The 19317-nt window shown below is 38.9% G+C and overlaps 1 protein-coding gene across 1 annotated transcript; it reads left to right on the forward strand.

Moving 5' to 3' along the window:
- The first annotated feature begins 784 nt into the window (after positions 1 to 784).
- Positions 785 to 12099, forward strand: ATP6V1G3 (ATPase H+ transporting V1 subunit G3). The gene is made up of 3 exons (XM_026087907.1): positions 785 to 866; positions 8547 to 8647; positions 11926 to 12099. Exons 1-3 carry the CDS (start codon positions 785 to 787, stop codon positions 12097 to 12099), a joined length of 357 nt encoding a protein of 118 aa, XP_025943692.1.
- The last annotated feature ends 7218 nt before the right edge of the window (positions 12100 to 19317 follow it).

Below are 19317 nucleotides of genomic sequence, written 5' to 3' on the forward strand. Positions count from 1 at the left end.
CAGATATTAATCTACAGCCACACTCACACGTTTGACTATTGTATATGTTTGTGTATATTGAAAGTAAGACCTAGACCAACAAATACGCCTTCCCTGAGGGCCGGATGTTAGGGCTAAATCCCACAGCTATCTGCCACAGCACTCATCTCCCTTGTGGCTGAGGGGCAGATTTCAACACAAAACACACCAAGCACCACATGATTACTTAAACTTAAGTCCCTGATTAATTAATTTCCAATGAAGACTTTTTTTTAATTAAAAAACTCTAACGAATAATGTCAAGAAGTAACARCAAATAGATGTCTACAATCAGTTCACTGTATTCAATCAAAACTCCTTGTTGACCATCTAAGTCTGATTCTTCATATTCATGGGAAGTTTCATTAAAAGAAAATTTCAAGAAATAAAATTTTTTTTGTTCTCAGTTGCTCTGACAAGATTAACTAAAATCCACTCCAGCAAAAAATATATATATTTCTCAATGATACTATAAGCCATTTGGAGTGTTAGTCTCTTCTTTTCTCAATGTGTTAATTAGACACCTCAGCTTTTAGGTGACCCTGAGGAGGAGAGAATATCACTTTAAAACTTGTTGATGTGTTTCTCCTGATCACACTAGCAGGTCTTCTTGTCAGCAGTAATCTGGATAGAGCAGGCTGGTTTGGTGCAATCTGGAAGGCTGTTGTAATAATTGATAGAACAAAACGCACGCGGAAGAGTCTGATGGCTGTATAAAACCCCCTCAGAGCTCCAGTTATTGCAGAAGCACACTCAAGAAATCAGCATGACCAGCCAGTCTCARGGAATCCAGCAGCTTTTGCAGGCAGAAAAGCGTGCCAAAGACAAACTGGAAGAAGCCAAAAAAAGCAAGTATCTGGCCTGGTTTTATTGTATTTTTCTACCGTAAACTCTCTAGAAATACAGTGTTTCACAGAAAAAAATCATTATTTCATCTGTATATATAACACATCTGCCACCCCTATTCTTTCTTCTGTACCACTTCCCTCTCACTTACATTAGTATTTTGTCATGACTGTCGTCAGGTATCTAACCACACCTGAAGGTTCATAGTTTGCTTAATACTCTTTGTATATGTGTGTATGTGCCTGTTTCTGTGTGTGTGCTTGTGTCTGTGTACCTTATTACATTAAACAAGGTTTTCTTTGTTATGTTCATCCTGTCAGCTATCTTTATCCTTGCTTTATCCCAGTTCCAATAATGACACTACAGCCTTCTTTAGGCACTTAAGCTAGGAGCCTACACGCCTCTGGCTGCCAGCTCTGGAGAACCAGACTCCAGACTCTGTATTTTAGGTCTTACAGAAAATTTTCAGTGTTCCTCTTTACTTGTGAAAACTAGGAACTTACCTTTTAATGTCAGTTGGTCTTCAAAAAAAAAAAATATATATATATATATGCAAACAAATGGAGACTTCAGGATAATGCTAATTATCAAAGTCACAGTACAGTCACAAGAATTGTCAGTACTGTGATAGGTCATTCCTATAAGCCTAACATGGCACATGCAATCAGCAAGTGATTAAATGTTCAATTTAAAACAAACTCTCATTTGCTGAATTCCTAAATGCCCAGGGTAGAGCATGTGTAAATACCCAAGAATAATAAATTAAAACAGTTTTATTCTAGTCAACTATAAGCAAAAAGTAATAGTAACAAATATAAAAACGAAGGCAATATCCAAAAAAAATTCTAGCTGAATCTTCTAATAATTTCAATAAAAGAAAGAATTCTGTTAGTAGAGCCTTTCCATTATCTATTTTTCTTACCTTCATTTTCTGCATTCATCTCCCAGTGATTTAATGCAAAAATATGGTGACCATATTCTCCTAAAATAGGTATGAACCACATGAGTCACTGAGCTGCATTTGCAGGGGAACTTTAATACTGTTTCACAGAGTGATCTTGATTTAGAAGACAGCAGCAGGGAAACTTAATGTTGTCCTACAGGCTTCAGCTAAAAAGCGTGAAGATGATGTCATGTGCAGGAGAGTGTGATGAAGAAATAAATTTTGTTTTCCAGGGAGAAATAGAAGCTAAACAAAAATAATTTGTGTAGTCTCTATATCCCTTCTACACACAAATCAGCATCACTATGTATTCATTAATTATTAGCATGATATATTAATTTGTACAGCAGAGACAGAAAAAAAGCGGCAAGGCAACAACCCTTCTTTGAGCACCTAGCCGCTGCCTATGTCTTGTAGCCATGGAAAAGGCAACAGAATGAGAAGACCCTCTCTCATCTTCATAAAACCAAAGGCTCACAATAAAAAGCTGCTGCTCCCAGTCAAAGCAARGAATAATTCGGGAGTGATTCAAACCTTACACAGCCAGATGAGGTGCTCTTGGTGGCGTTGCTCTTTCCTTCTCATTTAGGTCAGTGGCAACATGCTGTTCCCCAGGACAAGACGCGAGAAAGCATGTGATCCGGGCAGGCACCGTCCAGCCCTAAATGGAGAGGAGGAGAGTCTGGTCTGCACACAGACTGCAGAACCAGGCCTGTAGCCACGAGAGCTTCATGTTGATTACCCCTTGTGTTCCGTTTTTTTTTTTTTTTTTTTTAATAGCCAGTTAAAAAGAGATTTTGTAAATTAATAACACCCAAAAAACAAAAATATCATTATATACATAAACATAAAAGTAATGGCAGAAGATGAGTGCCTTGCTGAATCCAAACATGAGGTTACAGATGTATTTACTTTACTCTGCACAAAAATGCACTTCTGTCATCACCTCAGCCCCAAACACAGCACTTGTGATGAGCTTCTTATGAATACAGTATCTTCCAAACCCCTCTGAACCAGAAACCTGAATTAAACCACTGCCTACAACCACCAGTGGTGCAAAGCTGAGGTAAGAGTTATTCAGCAGCTACAGAAAGCCAAGTATTAAATATTTTGCTATCAGTGAATAGAATAAAAATATTTCATTAGTATGAGTTCCTTCTCTATTACTTTTAAAACTAAATATAATTTTCTCCTTTAGAAAAATTAAGTAAGCAAAGTATATACTCCTGATAGATACCTAGAAAATAAATATCTGTGAGTAAAGAGGATGGAAACAGACTCTTCTCAGTTTCCAGTGAAATGGCAAGAGGCAAAGGTCACAAACTGAAATAAAGAAAATTCCATTTAAGCAAAAGAAAAAACTTTTACCAAGACAATCTGTATTATTCCCAAAATCACAAGAGTTTTTCAGTGAACCTACCAAAAAAAAAAAAAAGAGAGAGAGAGAGAGAGATTTTGCTTATAGCATTTTCCCAAATTGTGCGAGTACCATATTAATCATTTTTTGTTGGTATAATTGCCTCTGCTCTCATACACCAAACTGACATTATTATACTGGCAGAAGTTTTCCATGTTCGTCCTTAACTTCAATACTTTCCATAGCAATGTCACTATGCCACATTAGATACCTAACTATACCAGCATAGCTTAAATAGCATGGGACAAGGGCAAATGGGATTTTTTTTCAGTGCCAAATCCTGTTGTGTCAAGTCAGAACAATTTCAAGTCTTTTACCCAGAGTTATTCTGCATTTAGATCAACATAAAGGACTGCATAGTTTGTCTCTGACAGAATCAAAAACTAAAATAAAAGCAAATACCTGAARTGCAATCAACCAATATATGCAATATGATTGGTTAACCTATGCACACAGAATTTTGAGAAACAAGACAGGAATATGCTGCTTCACCTCAAGCAACACCAGCTCAAAGCCAATTATTACCAGTTCAAATCAGCAGATTCTGCTCAGGGCCTGGGGATCGCTGGGTCTTGGTTGCAAGTGAAAACAAGGAACTTGCCAGTCCCTACTTGTGCATTCCTTTCCCTGTTAAACTGTAAATACGACCTCCTTTGCCACTGCAAACAATCTTTGCACAGCACAACTATACTGATGAGTCAGACTATTCTATTTACATCTAAATATAAGAGGAATGAAAGGTAGATCATTCACAGGATGTGACCAGGGCAAGTCATTCTCAAGAAAATGTGATTATCAAAACTACCCTCAAGCAAAACCCTTGCAGAACCTTTACAAATAGATATTCACATAACCAGATCAAAATTCGGCATGAACACACACAATATTGTATATGAACAGATAACGGGCCCATTTTTTTCTGACATATACGTAGCTGTTTGTAATGCAAAATCCACTTTGAATATCTGAAAATTTAACAAATAAAATGCTATTTATAAACATGAAGAAAAGCAAAAATATTTTGATAAAACTCCTCTGTATCTGTTTTCTCAAACTTCTTGGTCAATACTCTTTATGCCAGCTTGCAATATCTTTACTGTATCATTGGCTGATGCCAGTTATACCTGACACATTATTAATAGTCTTTTGGTAAATGCACGCAGGCAAGGCTGAAACTATCGAATCGATTAAAAAGGAAACAAGACAGCCTGTGGCCCTCTGTCCTTTTATAGACTGCACTACTTTGGCTCTTATTCTTTCTTTAAGCATAATTTAGATCCCAGAAATAAATGAGCATTGTCAGAGCCAAGACGTCAATTCCTGAAAATCCTTTTGGGTAAAACAAGGGAAACAAATGTGTGATGAACACTGGTTTTAGCAAAATTTGGTTTCCTATAGGTTTTCATGTCTTGGCTTGATTTCTAGTGTCTAAAAAAATTGAAAGCTCGGATTAAAGCTTTCAGGAAATCAGGTTAAAAAACAAACATTAACCAAAATAAGATATTATAAACAAACTTATATCCTTGGCTCTCTCTTGGATAATATCYAGGACATATCTTATCCAGTGAAAAAGCTACATATACTGATCAGCTGCTTCTATTGTACTTCTTTAAAGTTAAAAAATAATCTTCTCAAAATGAGCATTCCAAAATCCCGTTCTGCAGACAATTTAACACTCTTGAAGACAACTGAAACGGTCCTATTTAAAGTAAAAATTGATTAATTTTTGGCAACTTTATTTGTATGACATGGTTTCTGTGAAGAAGTTTAGCCTGGATGATATGTTTGAAAACAGAAAAACAATTTTAGCAAGGCAATTTTTGGAAAGTAAGATAACTTAGTGTTTGAGCAAATTAGAATGTCACATTTTGAGAAATATTTGACTTCTACTATCTTTTTCTTGCAAGGTCTAAAAAATTATCAATAGCCTAAAAACCTCAAAGTTCTTTTGGATCTAACTAGAGCTAGTTCACTACCATTACAGAAATACCCAATAAGATGAATAGAATTTTTCCCTATGCTAGTAACGTTTCCCCACTGGTTAGGTAAGACAAAATCTAATACGTGGAGGAATGGGCAGAATCAAAGCAGGCTCTTTGGTGCAAAGTTCTCTTCAAAGTTGCACCTTTCTGTACCTCACTTTTCTGACCCTAGAGTAAATTTCTCGTGGTCAGGTTGGTTCACCCATCTTCATGTATTTCTAGCCCTCCTTTAATCTTGGCTGAATTACAACGGTCTGCCACCCTTCCATACATAAGGTTTGATTTCAATTCGGCTGTGCTGCTGCAGAGAGTCCGGCCCATACGATCAGCAAGACTTTAAAAAAGGCAATCCTCGATTGTACAACTAAGGTAGCAGACAAGCAGTTAATAACAGGCTGATTAATTAATTTTGGTTTGCCTCTAGTGAAACAGCAGGTTAAGCTCTAGTTTCTGCTTAACTTAATCAGGTGCAGCATATGCACTATCGCATATGTTGGCAGTTGCTGATTCTGTCCGCAACATTGTTGAACTAGCAGTAATTTACTCACAGCTTTTCCACTTAATTAAATAGGAAGCAGCAGGTTCCTGCTGTGCCAGTCCTGAAGGCATCATGGAAAAATGAAATGGCTGCCACCCTATAGCAACACCCTATGTACGGTGCATACTCCAGTGCACTGTCAAGAACTGGCATGTATGTATATATATATTTCTTTGCTTCACTAGCTACATTGTCAGGGGCAGATGAGCAGTTGTTTTATGGAATCTCATTCTATTGGGTGCATTTTAAATGGATTTATTTATCTATCTGGTGGCCAAAATATGCAACATATTTRCTACAGATGGCCCCCCAGATGGAATTTGAAATTAAAATCCCACTGATTCTGAAATAATTTAATTTGCTATTGAGCTCCAGTTCCTCAGCCGGTGAAATTGGCAGAGCTTCATCACAGTCCACTTCCACTGACTTGCACCTTCAGAGAATCACCTCCCAGCTCCGCTCCTGAAGGCATGCTCTACAAAAGGCTGACGAGCTCCAGATTTGAGGATGAGGATAAGGGGAACTTCAAAACACAGACCTAAACCTGGTTCTAAATTTGTTGTCCAGACTGATGTCAGGCTTTTATGTGAATCTGTCAGGTTATGCTTACTGGTCCCAAGACTTAATACAGCAATGTAATCAGCTCTTACCAAACAAATACAAACTTTGGAAAAGAACATGCTAGCTTTTGAACTCTGCCCCTTTATACAAAATTATAACTCCCTGGTGGCATATGGACTCTGATAAATGTGATTAACTATACAAAAAAGCATTCTCCAGATGAACTGAGAGTCAGTAAATCTAACAAGTGCCACACTGTGTTGCTCCTTCATGTAGAAAAGCTTTACACAGTCTCACCTCACCTCTCCTCACATCCCACAATAAGCACAGCACTGAGTCAAATGGTCCAGGAATCAAGGCTTTGAAAGGAAATTTGTGTGTTAGGCATTTCTCTGCTTCTACTCACCATACTACAGATACTGACTTCAGAATGGGCCATCCACCGAGCAAATAGTTTACCACTGGATCAGGCATTTCATCCAGGATTTTCTTGGATCACRGATGTATCAAAACCAATGTTTTTTCCTCACAGCATCCAGGTTCACTTTGGTGCCATGCCCAGGGGAAGCTGATTACTATATGTCACATCTAATAAGACTACAGAAGTCCAGCACAAGTGGAACCAATCCAGTGTAGCTGCCTGGAGAAAATAAATGAGAAATAGTGATGCTTGTCTTCTAGTTTAGCTGGAGAACGTTCTTTAGGATTTCAGAAAAGGTACTGGTTTTAGTTCTTATGCTTGAATTGAATGATTTTTTTTAAATCTTCCCAAAGTATTCATACAAGTTAATGATGTCAAGCAGGTGGTTACAAAAAAATAAATAAATAAAATAAAAGGATATTTCATGCTTCAGACTAAGATGCCTTTTTTCAGTTGCCCAGGCTTCATTGTCTTATTCTTCTGATGTCCTAATTTAAGCAAYTAAATGATAGGGTTTTTTTCCATCAGAGACCTTGCATCCGTTGAGAGAAGGAAGCAACCTTAACCTCTCCCAGTCTTGAAGTTCTAGCTGTACAGAAGAGAGTCCCCCAACAAAAGATCAGCATTAGCCCAGGAGTCTCAAATATAATGGCAGCCTTAAATTCAAGAGGTTTACAGCCCCATCAGTCAGAAAGTGGCTTTTTCCTCACAAAGTAGTGTAGCCAAGTCCTGCGGAGATCCATGTGACTCTACCTAGTTCATATAAAACAGAAAGAGATGCATCACCATTGGATGGTTATGACACGTTCAGTATTTGCTTCTTGTAAAAACTTAAGCACCACATTTCCATTAAACCTTCTACTTTCATCTGATACATAGCATCCCTGGCAGACCCAGGGAATATCATAAATTGTATGTCCAGTCCTGCAGTGCCTTACATGGGTTTGATTTTACAAACCCTTAGTATTTTACCAAAGACAAAGTAACTATTCTCAGCACATAAAATTAAGCATGTGAACAAGCCTTTTCAGGAGGAAGGCTCTAGTTGCACTAAAGCCTAAAATGCCACTTAACAGATCATCCTATTTCAAAAAAGCTTTTTTTTTTTTTTTTTTTTTTTAACTTTACAAACATTTTCATGTTTTCTACACATTAGTAAGGCATACCTTTGACATCCTTTTTCTCTTAATCACTCATCTCTGCATTTAACAAATGTTAGAGGAAAAAAAGGTGGGGAAGAAGACAACAAAGTGGGAAGGTTGCAGCTCAGTTCCTTAGTGGTTAAGATGCATCTTTGCAGTATTTTGGAAGTCTGCCAGCTCTAAATAGAATCCAGTTGGTGTGGGATGAAGGGATTTTGGCAACCAATCAATACAGCAAATCTTACAGAATAATGTCTTTTCCAATCAGTGACAACTAAAATCTGTTATCTGGCTGCTACTATTGCTGATGAAGAAAAGATAGATATTTATTTAAACACAAAGCTGTGATAAAAAAAAAGAATCGGTTGTGTTATGAGAAAATGTCTAGTTGCAAAAAGACTTCTGTTATTAGCAAACCAACAAACTTTTCATTTTGATGTGTGCTTTCACACAAGGAAGCAGTCTCTGAGGATAGGTGCTTATGTGACTCGCCTTCAATCAAAGCACGCTAAATCACTTCGGCTCTTCTGACAATTCTGTGCAAATAAAACTGCTCTTGACTTTGCTTGAAACTTTGTCCATGAAATTACCACGCCACGTCGAAGACCCGGGAAATAGATTCATCTTCTAAGATACAGCAATAACTGAAGTAACTCCCTGTTTCTTCCCTCTGTTCAGGAAAGGGAAAGAGACTGAAGCAGGCCAAAGAGGAAGCCATAGCAGAGATAGACCACTACCGGTTACAGAGGGAGAAAGAATTTAGGCATAAGCAAACGAATGTAAGTAAGAAACCCGCGTGTTCTTCTGTAGTGTCGATGTGCTCAGTGGTAAAACAAATTGCTCCAAATGGCATTACTTTGAGGCTTTCACAAACCTAATCAAACTGAGCAAACGTACCTATCACACAGCTTATCCCTGTGATGTGCACAGACTCCAGTCGGACTTTTCCACAGGCTTTGAATGCATTTGTGTAAGGTACTTTGGATTTAAACATCACTAAAATTGCCCAGATTCTGGACTGGGTTCACGCATGTCTTTTGAAGGTGCATCTCCCTTAAAGAAAAAACCTTTGGATTCTCTTTGTTTAATTTCAGACAGACCTCATTCTTGTCTTGAAATGGGAAGTAGAAATAAGGCGGATGTTTTGGTAAAAACAAAAGATTTAAAATCTTTTTTTTGATTTCTGCTCTACTTTAGCTGACTTTTTGACTGCACACAACACTGCATTTTTGATGAGCTGAAATTGTACAAACATTGGGAGTTTTCACTATATTTTCATAATAAAAGTGGTCCGGCTGACATTTTCATACTTGAATTGTAGCTCATTTTATGTATTTACACTATCTGGCAGTTTTCTCTAGTATTTTCACGAAGGTTCATCACAAACTTTTTTTCTTCCTTGGTGACCTTTTTTCATTTTTTGTTCTTTTTTCCTTGCTTATTTTGTGCAAAGCCAAGGGAAACTACATCTGCAAAAGCAGCAACAAAACAAAAAAGCCAAAGAGGTCAAATAAAAACTGCTTTACAAAACTGTCATTTCAGCCACAATTCATATAAAACATTTTCCAGCAGAGATCATCGGCCTTAGGAGCACATATACATACAAAGTCTCTAATAAAAACCGTCAGCCCCCAGACACAATGTCACACAGCAAGGCCAGGTGAACTTGTCTCATACATACAATTTCAGATCTTTACTCATACTAAAATAAAGCAAAAACACCTCTAAAATGTGTTCACTTTTTCAGTCAAGGCAGACTTTTGTGTTTTAAGGTCTTCAAACAGCTGAGGAGAAAAAAATTGTTCCTGTGCTTTGGTGTGAACTCAAATTTTCTCATCGCAAACAAAACTAGTGCTGCACAAAAAGGCCATTGCTTGTTGACTGAACACTTTACACAGGAAGGCCAGAACACATATTGCTCCTCAAGAGACAGCATGTTTTACAAGCTCATTGCAGCCCTCCTTCACATGCCCTGAGCCCATCATGTCAAACATTTATCTACCCCAGACACACGTTGTCGTTATTAACCTGCGCCTGGAAGGCAGGCAGGAGATCCTGCTAAGCCAGGGCAGAGGGAAGCCGCATACCCAATTCAGTTTGCTGGCTCAGGTATTCAGACGCTAATATTTTTGATTCTTTATCACAGTCACGTTTAATGCCATTCCTCCTCTTAGTGTGTGTTGTTATATCCGTACTGGGATAAATTTTCTCACCTTGTGAGTTGTTCCACAACAGTCCAGAATGAACAACAGCAAGACAAAATAACTATTAATTTGAGGTTACAGTGACAATTAGCAAGATCCATTTTCAAAACATACAGAACTTAAGGCCAGAGCTAGAGTTAATTTTGCTGGTAGTTGTGGTGTCAATACCCAGATTCAGAGATCACTGAACTTTGAAGATGCGAAGCCTTATTCTGAATTTTGTGGCTTTGAAGCCAACGTAAAGTCTTGGAAGACTTTGGAATGACACTAGCATAACACCAGTACGGGCCCGATAAGGAATAGACCCTCGAGGTCAGTACAAATCATGGAGTAAGTAGGGCAGTGTCTGGATTTTGACAAGAACAAGATCTAGAAATTCAGAAGCAGAAAAACAGAAAGAAAATAAAAGTATATGGAAGTACAAGAATTGACTGTCTCAAATTATTGTATTAGCATGAATYATGCAAGCAGTTTCCCAGTCTACAGAGGCTCTTTTTTAAATTATAATACTTTTCTTGAAATTTTTCAAAAGTACTTAGTAGTTGGATAACACATAATCATCTGGGAACTCTAGAAAGTTATTTTTCCAGGTGGAAAAACTCAGCTCCATAAATGTGGTCTAAACTGTACAGTCTTTTCCCCATGAGGCCCTCCTAACTTGTCTAAAAGCTAATATAAAATGCAAACTAAAAATAGTTACTACTGAAAGCTACAATCTTTTCCCAATATTTACAATTGTCTCTCTGTCCTCAATTTCTTCCAAATCAGAAAATGTCTTACATCTGGATTGCAGACAAACTTCTTACTACATTGTCAGGTACAGATAAACAGAATTTCATGGTGTTTTGTGCAAGAATCTTAATTCAGCCGCTTTTCCTTCCTTTAAGGACAATGTTGGGATAAAATCACATCAAAAATAAAGCTAGTGACTTCCCCCCTTGTTTCTGGTGGTCATCTAGGTACTCACTAACATCACAGATTAGCTTCAACTGGTTGTCCACCCAAGGGAAGCAGGGCAGAAACAAGAATAATATGTTATTTATTCCTCTCTTACTCTATCAATATACAGAACAGTCTCCTGATGTGCCCCACACAATTCTTTAGCTAGAAACAAAATTTTCTCTCAATATTGGAAGGACTCTTCCATCAGGGAGGAATTCAGAGGATGTTGGGGCAGTGGAGGAAGGGGACCAAAGTCCCGGATTTGGAACATGTGCATCTGCTTGTAACATAACCTTGCTAAAATGTTCAGCTAGTCTAGAGTCAATTAAATTCTAAGCGAATGTCCTGGTATTAACTGTGCCAGGAGCTGTCTGGTATTTCGCCAGATAAGAAAATGTAACATTAAAAGACCTTGTCTGAGGCCTGTTGAGGATTATACATCACTAACTACTGAAGACATTTCAAATACTCTGAAACTCTAATTATGCATTTTCAGGAAAGCTTTCCCATGTTTTGCACCACAGCTGGGTTCATGTTCATTCTCAGTGAGGCCAAACGAAGCATACTAGTGATAGAATTTAGTTGACTAGTCATTAAAATAGAAAGCAAATTAAAATGATTGGTATAAAAGAGAAAGTGTGTAAAATGTTGCTCCCACAACGAGCTGGGAAACTTGCATTATATGGGGAGATTCCAGTGCTAATGAGCATGTGGAAGCGTTCCYTTTAATCCTGTTTATTATGCGTGTGGTTTAATCTAGATCATACCCGTACTGTTAGAAAGCACTGTGAAGTGCCTGCATAATGTTTATACTGGATGATAAAGAGAAATTCTTAGAGGCTACTTCAAGTACAATGATCATAGAGTCATATATAAGCCTTTATTTTGCTCAGAGGACTTCTGCTTTTCAGGTAATGGGCTCCCAAGGTAACCTCTCCACTAAAATAGAAGAGCAAACAACAGAAACGATCCAAAACCTCACTAGCAGCTACCACAAGAACATGGAGAGCATGATGAAAAAGCTTTTGAACACAATATATGACATCAATCCTGAAATCCACCCAAACTTCAGATACGAAGTTTAAGATTCGCTGATGTGCTGGGGAAGGGTGTTTGTAAAAAGCAGCCTTCTTTCTTGATGCCACTAATATTTCCCCCTTTATTGTTGTTGCATGTGTGACAGAGAAGAGCATTAAAGCCCAAAGCACATAGTTCCACACAGATTTTTGATGACACAAAAGTTATTCAAGCATTTGTTGGAATGTAGTTGTTTCCTGTCGGTAGCTAAGCCCCTGTCATTTACATGGGGGTAAGTCAACAACAGCAGAATAAATGATTATTTGACACCAACAGCTTTTTAGTGGGTGTCATTATTTCTTTTCTATATAAAATGATCTGTACAAGATGTGGTTGCATAAAATCTGTTCATCCCAATCTTCAGTGTATTTAAAGTCACGTGAAATAAAATAATATTACAAAAATTAAAAATAGAAACATTTCTGTTTTGTTTGGGATATATGGAGTGGTCAGTTTATAGAGCACATAGGAACTCTGTAGCTTTTGATCAAACAGAATAGACCAAAACATATTTGCAATTTTTGTATGTTAATTTAAAGCAAAATCTAACTGACTTGTACAGATTTACATGCAAAAGCCATACTCAAAGTACTGTCCTACTGGTTAATTACATCACAAGCTTTATATAGCCTTTTGAAGTCTAAAAATGAGAACAGGAACAATTGTTATTGATGAAATTCTCTTAGTTCAAGGCATGCAGTAGCATATTTATCATTATGTATACAGTTACGCTGAAAGCACAGGAATACTTGGGCTCTGATCTCTGCAATCATTACACTAAACGCTACCTAAATCCAGAAGTTGTTCTTGGAAATAGGTCAGTTAGGGATCACTTCTGTTACCCTAAGCGACCTTGAGTAGTTCTTCCCTCCACAGTGATACAGATTCCCTTGAATTAAGTTCTACTTTAATTAGGGAAAAAAAGTATATATTCTGATGCTTTCACAGTAAAGCCCATTAAATCTGATGAGCCTATCACTAAGTGGGGTTTTGGCCCACACCTGCATCACGAACCCCATTAGTGGCTTGTCTTCACTACAAAATCGCACTGAATTACAAAACCAACCTTGAGAAATTGCAACTACTAGCAAACAATAGCCATGAATTTCAGTCYGTGTAGACACAGACAAATCATTGCAATTTCACAGCAGCTAGGCATAGGCAATCTCATGTTCCAGTGAGGTTTACACCGCTGACATGCTGTCACATGTAAAGTGACCATAAAGCTGTAGTCAACGTCAGCAAACATGACTCCTCAAGGCTGTGCCTGCTGCTATGTAGTCTCCAAGCCCTGACTGCAAGTCTTCTGTGCTTGATTAGATTCCCTGGAGACCCGAGGACACTGAAGGAGGAGAAAGAGACTAAAAATCCTATTGGCATCAGCTGAAAGACTCATTTACTTCAGAGCGCTTTGAATCAAGTCCTGATGGGGTTTGATCTATTGAGGGCATGTGGGAACTCTAGTCCCAACCTCTGTGTGCTGGCCAGTGCCAGACACCTTCTGCAGCGTACAGCGCGGGCAGGATTGCTTAGACGCACATGCCTCTGATTCAGGTCATAGCTGCAATCCCTGTATAGCGAAGCAAATTATTTTCTGTGAACTTAAATGAGCACCGTAAAACGTGAACATTTAAATGAGAAACAGTGTAAACTGAAGTGTACTCTGAACTCCACGTCAAGGGAGTATTCTCCACACAAAGGGAGTACTGAATAGCCAGAAAAAATGGTTTATGTTTGGCTCCTTAGCAGTTACTGACAAATATTCCTATTTTTCAAAACTGAAAAAAGTTGTTGACTGGCAAACCAATTCCAAATTTGCCTAAGCTGAAGCAAGGACTGTGGTAGAAGAGAGAATTTCCTTTGACAGTTAAAGCTTTGAGGTAGGGAATGAATCGTTGGATGAAACTTCAAAATAATTAGATAGTAATATTTTCTACTTTTTATGTGATCTAATACTAAAATAACTTCAGTGGGTTTAGCAGAGCTTCTCCAAACGCGTATTATTTAACCGAAATCAGGATTCAGACCACAGCGTGAAAGATAATGAAATGAATTGTGCAATGTTAGCTCACATGGGATTTGTTTTTCTGATCTCACCTAGCAGCTGATCCCCATCTCTCTGAAGTCAGAAAAAAGCCTTTAATGTATTTCAGTGAAGTTTGAATATAAGAATCAATTGTGCTGCATGTGATGATGGGCAGCAGGACTTTGCAAGGGGAACAGAGGAGAGCGGTGCAGATTTCAGCACRAATGTGAAAGGTGAAAATTCTTCTTGGGAAACAATAAGCATTGAACTTAACCGCTTCCTACACTCCAGCTAAGCACCTTGCCAGTGAGGCTGGAGTGCAGATGGCAGGGCTAAATTTTAAAAAAAGGATTGTTCACATTACGGTGAAAGTTCAGACAGCATCAGGCAGCTGCCTAAGGGGCACTTAGGCACCTGTGCAGCAGCATCTTACGCAAATCTATTGTAGCATGCTCTGGGTGTCTATCTGCTGATTATCAAACCAAAGATGGCTGAGTGTGAAATGTTACAATAAACAAGGATAGGAGAAGGCAAGTACATGTGATGAGCAGTTTATATAATTTGCATGCTTTGGGAATATGCTTGTAAGAAGAGCAATAAACACAACGAATGCTCCCAGCGAGCAAGCAGGCATGAGGAGGCCCAGCAGTGGTTCTGAGGGGGAATATGAATAGATAGCGAAGAAAGCATGTTCCTGATACCTGCCCTCTTCCTGCCTTATACAGCTGTACCAACATTTTAGAGAGAGGAGGAGCTACCTTCTAAACTTCTTTTAAGCTGCTCGGGTTTTTTCTACCTGAATGCTTAGCTTCCAGTTCAGGTAAGATTATACACCACAGATCTCTGTTAGCACTCTCCCAGGTGGACTCCTGTCTGTCACAAGCACTTGCTGGGTCCAGGACTTCTCCTGCTTCCCTCCTGGGCTACCTCAGCACCCTGTCTGTTTGTTATCACTTCTAAACATACAGAAATGTTACAGATTCAGCAGCAGAATTAAAGCAATGTGATTTCCATTGCCAGCTGTGTTGGATCACAATATACAACTCCCCATAGCAAGAGCAGAATTGCCACAGCATGGTGGGCAGCAAGCAGAAAAAGTGAAAGAGAAGCAGTCTTTCAGGAGGCCAGCAACCCAGATTACACCAAGTCAAGCTTTGACCTCCTGTACTGCCCTGCTCCTTGCTTACAACATTCCCCCTTTCTTTCATTCTTGCCAAAACCTGTCCTCTATCACCTACTGCTTCTTTTGAGTTCTTGCATTGCAAAGCTGCTTTTCTCCTTTTAAGGCTACACTTTACCCTTCCAGTCTTAATGACAGCACACGCACACACACACACCTTATTTAGGTCTTCTTTAAAACACATTTTCCCATGAATGCACCATCCTTGACAAAATCCCAAGCACATCCTGGGGCTGCTACAGGCCAGGGGCAGCATGGACGAAGCCCCCCTGCCCAGCTGAAGGGGAAGCGTTGAGCTGCCCGAACACCAGCTGCCTTGTGGCGCCTTTCCACCAGGCTGGGGACTGGGCCCTGGCCTGCTTGCTTTATTTATGTGATTGAGGCCAACTATACTTTGAAAAACAGGGTGAATACTCAAAGCATTTAAACTACACTGAGTTCTGCGAAGCCACAACGAGGCTGCTACTGTCAGGCTAACTAGATATTTTACAGACAGCGTTCATGCAGTTACACTACATTGCAATCATGGCACTCACCTGCCTACACCCTTTCAGTGACCTGCATCCCTGAGATTTACATTGGTTTTRGGTACTTAAAACTTCCTAAATGCGAGTATTTTCTTGAACTGTGACCAGAACAAAGAACTAACGCTCATATAAAAGGAATGAATTCATTGCAACTAGTTGTTTGACCTTGAGAGATATAAATCTGAGAGCTTTGAGCACCCTGTAAGTTTGCTCTATTCTACATGCATTACCACTTCTGGACAGGGAAAGGGTAGTTATGCTACTTTAAGCATATAGAGGTGAAGGCCAAATTAGGCCTCAAGTAATTTGGCAAGATACTGTTTTTTTTAAATGAAAGTGTAAGTACAGGATACAAAAATGGGATATTGAGATGCCAAGAAAATGCCTGCTGAATTCACAGGAGCACAAAATACCTTGTATGCGGCATTCACATACTCAGGACAATGGCAAATAATCATTCTGTTCAGAGTAAGAACTAAAAGAAGTGAGGAGGTTTCATTTCAAAATGCGTTTAAATGCAGATAAAGTAAAAATACTCACTATATGTGAGCAGTTACTTACCGCAGATGATTACAAATAACCAGATAGATTACCATTAAGCAAAACAAGCCCTTCACGTTTAATCAAACGGTGGCTGGATTATCCCTGTAGGGACCCTGAATCCATATCTTGCTCCCCTGCAAGGGCCTGACCCTAAGCACAACTTCCCAGACCAGCCCCAGCACCACGGAGGTGCCTGATGCCCAGGACCAGCGGCTCCCTCGCAGGGTGGAGGATGGGCCCTGCCCTGCTGCCCCTGGGAGCCCCTGGTTTGTAGATTGGCTGAATCCTATGCTGACTTGCAAAAGGGGGTTAAAAAGGTCTTTGCTGTCTGGAAAAGAAGAATTGTATTATACAATAAATTTAAAATCAACTAATTAAAGTGTCTCATAAAAAAAAAAAAAAAAAAAGCCACACCACTGGAAAGGATAAGAACCATTTTGTATAACTAATGATATGTCTTGGGCTGAATTTCTGTAGTTGGTTTCCCTTAGTGTTATCCATTAAGTTACAATATATGAGGACTTAGCAATGCAATTCCCATTCACGGCTGATAAGGGACAACACCTAAAGCCATGCAGTTAAAATAGTGCATCTGTCAAATCTAAATAATGTAAAATAAAACAGAGATGAAGAATAAATACTATGCTCTATGTAGAGGCTTTCTACCAACTTTCCTGTTAATTAACTTCTGTAGAGCTTGGAAAACAAGATTTGGAGAGTCAGAATCAGCTTTAGCCAGTTCCATTCATTGTGATGGTAACTGAAATTGGATTCCATTCCTGGTACATAGGTGCATCAATTAAATTTTCCATATTAAAATATATTTGAAAGATTATATTATCAGTACAACATAAGTCACTCTTGTAAATGATCACATGTAGGATATAAATGTATGAGTGAAGCTCTTTATGGAGCAAAATATTTCATTTCCTGACTTAAAAGGTTTCATAGTTCAAGCGACTGTGAGCAATGACTCCCCATAAAATGGGATGAGATGACCTACTACTGTGGAGCTCAGACACTACAAAAGGAAAGGTGGGAACAGGTTGGCATGATGTATGATCACTTGAGATGTGAACATGCAGGCAGGTATGTTCACAAAGAGGCTTGCCCCAGAAACATCCTTAACAACAGACAAAGCAGAAAAGACCTTCAATGTGTAAGGATTTACTGAGCATCCCTGCAGCAAGGGGCTGTGCAGAACTGCAGGTGCCTACCCAGGAAGGGGGAGACTTCAGACCGAGTCTGAGGATGACATATAAGTCTAAACAAAATTTTAGGCTACTGAGCAATACCTTCAAACATTTGCAATGGCATTGGCCATTTGCTGTATTTGTAGACAGATTATGCTGTCATCAATTAAAGACAGAGCTGCTGTGAAATAGTGACAGTTCTTTTTAAAATAGAAAAAATGATCCTTTCCTCCATGCTCTGCTTCTTACTTGGGGAAGAAAAAAAAAAAAAAAAAAAAGACCTTCCACTGGAATTTTTTTCAACTAAAATTATATGAGGTAGAGCTGCATTTTTAGAATATGGATTTGGGAAGGCGGGTGTTTGTTTTTTCAAATAATTGTGTGCAGATTAATAAAATGTTATGTAGTACCAACGGAACAAGAGCTGGAAAGGTCCAGGTGTTGTTACTCCTTAGATACCTGAGGAAAAGACTCTGGTATGTAAGGGATCTTTAACACCCCTACCATCAACGTTTTCTCCGAAAGAACACCAGAGCTACATTTTCCCTTGTACTGCTTATTCATCAGTGAAGAAGAAAATTTCAAAATGATCAGAGCTGGGATGAATTCAAATAAACTACCATAAGTTCAGGTATTTCCTGGAAACTTCTCCGCACCTTTCAGTTTAGTTGAAAATGTTGGAAGAACATTTTTGCTGGGGTTTCTCCACCCAGGCTTCTGCCAGCCTCCAGACCTCCAAGGCAAATCTCACAGCAGATGGCCTGCTGTCAGCCCATGAAAATATACCTGCAGTAGCTACATGACCTTATGTAAACCTGCAGGGTTCATTTTGCTCTTTCCACCAAAAAGAGCAGCCACTATTGTAGGAACAAGTAGCGAGGCATAAGAACGGTACATGACCCTTACAGCAACATGTTCTGGAATGAAAATCAGCTTTTCATTACACTATTTCTTTGTGAATAAAAAAGCCCTGCCTGGTTCACCTGTGCTTCTGATTTGAGACAGATAGTCATAATTTTCTGGATAGCAATGGATCACCAGCTTAGCAGATGGAGAGTTCATCATTTAGGCGATGGGGGAATAGATTATCTTAACCTTTATAGGAGGTACCTACTGTCCTTGTATCTGTATCCAAACCTGACCCCAGCAAAGTACCATTACTGCATTTCATCATTTCACCTATTCAGAAAGTGGGCAGCTGCAGTCTGAACTAGGCAAAGATTTGGGGATGACTGCAGCAATTGCAGGAACCCATCACAGTCATGTGTTGATTAATTAGGTTATGTTCTTATTCACATAAACAGTGCATACACTTCAAAATAATTTTCTCCAGTTCTTCACAGAAGTAGAGGAAATGTCTGTTACACAATACACAAGTGCCATATATTCCTGCCAAGTTCACAGTGTCCTGTCCTTTACAGATTTGATTATTCCTCATTTTATGGTAGTATAAGGCACTTCAAACTCTGAGTCTTCCCTGAGGAATGTTAACGCTTGTTAGAAGTACATGACCCAACCAGTATTACAACAAAACACTTGGAAAATGTTACATCGGTTAATACACTCTATTGCACTTACAGGACATGACTGCATGTGGAAAAATCTGAYGACTTGCAAGCTTATTAACTTACTGAGATTCCTAGTTGCTTTTATGAAAGATATGCCACGACTGAATCACCTGACCCAGGGTGATTCCTGAAAGTCCCTTTTGCCCCAAATATTTGATTTATTTACAGGTAAATCAGACTCAAGTATAC

Source organism: Apteryx rowi, unplaced genomic scaffold (assembly GCF_003343035.1).
Source record: "Apteryx rowi isolate R43461 unplaced genomic scaffold, aptRow1 scaffold_74, whole genome shotgun sequence".
Lineage (NCBI taxonomy): Eukaryota > Metazoa > Chordata > Aves > Apterygiformes > Apterygidae > Apteryx > Apteryx rowi.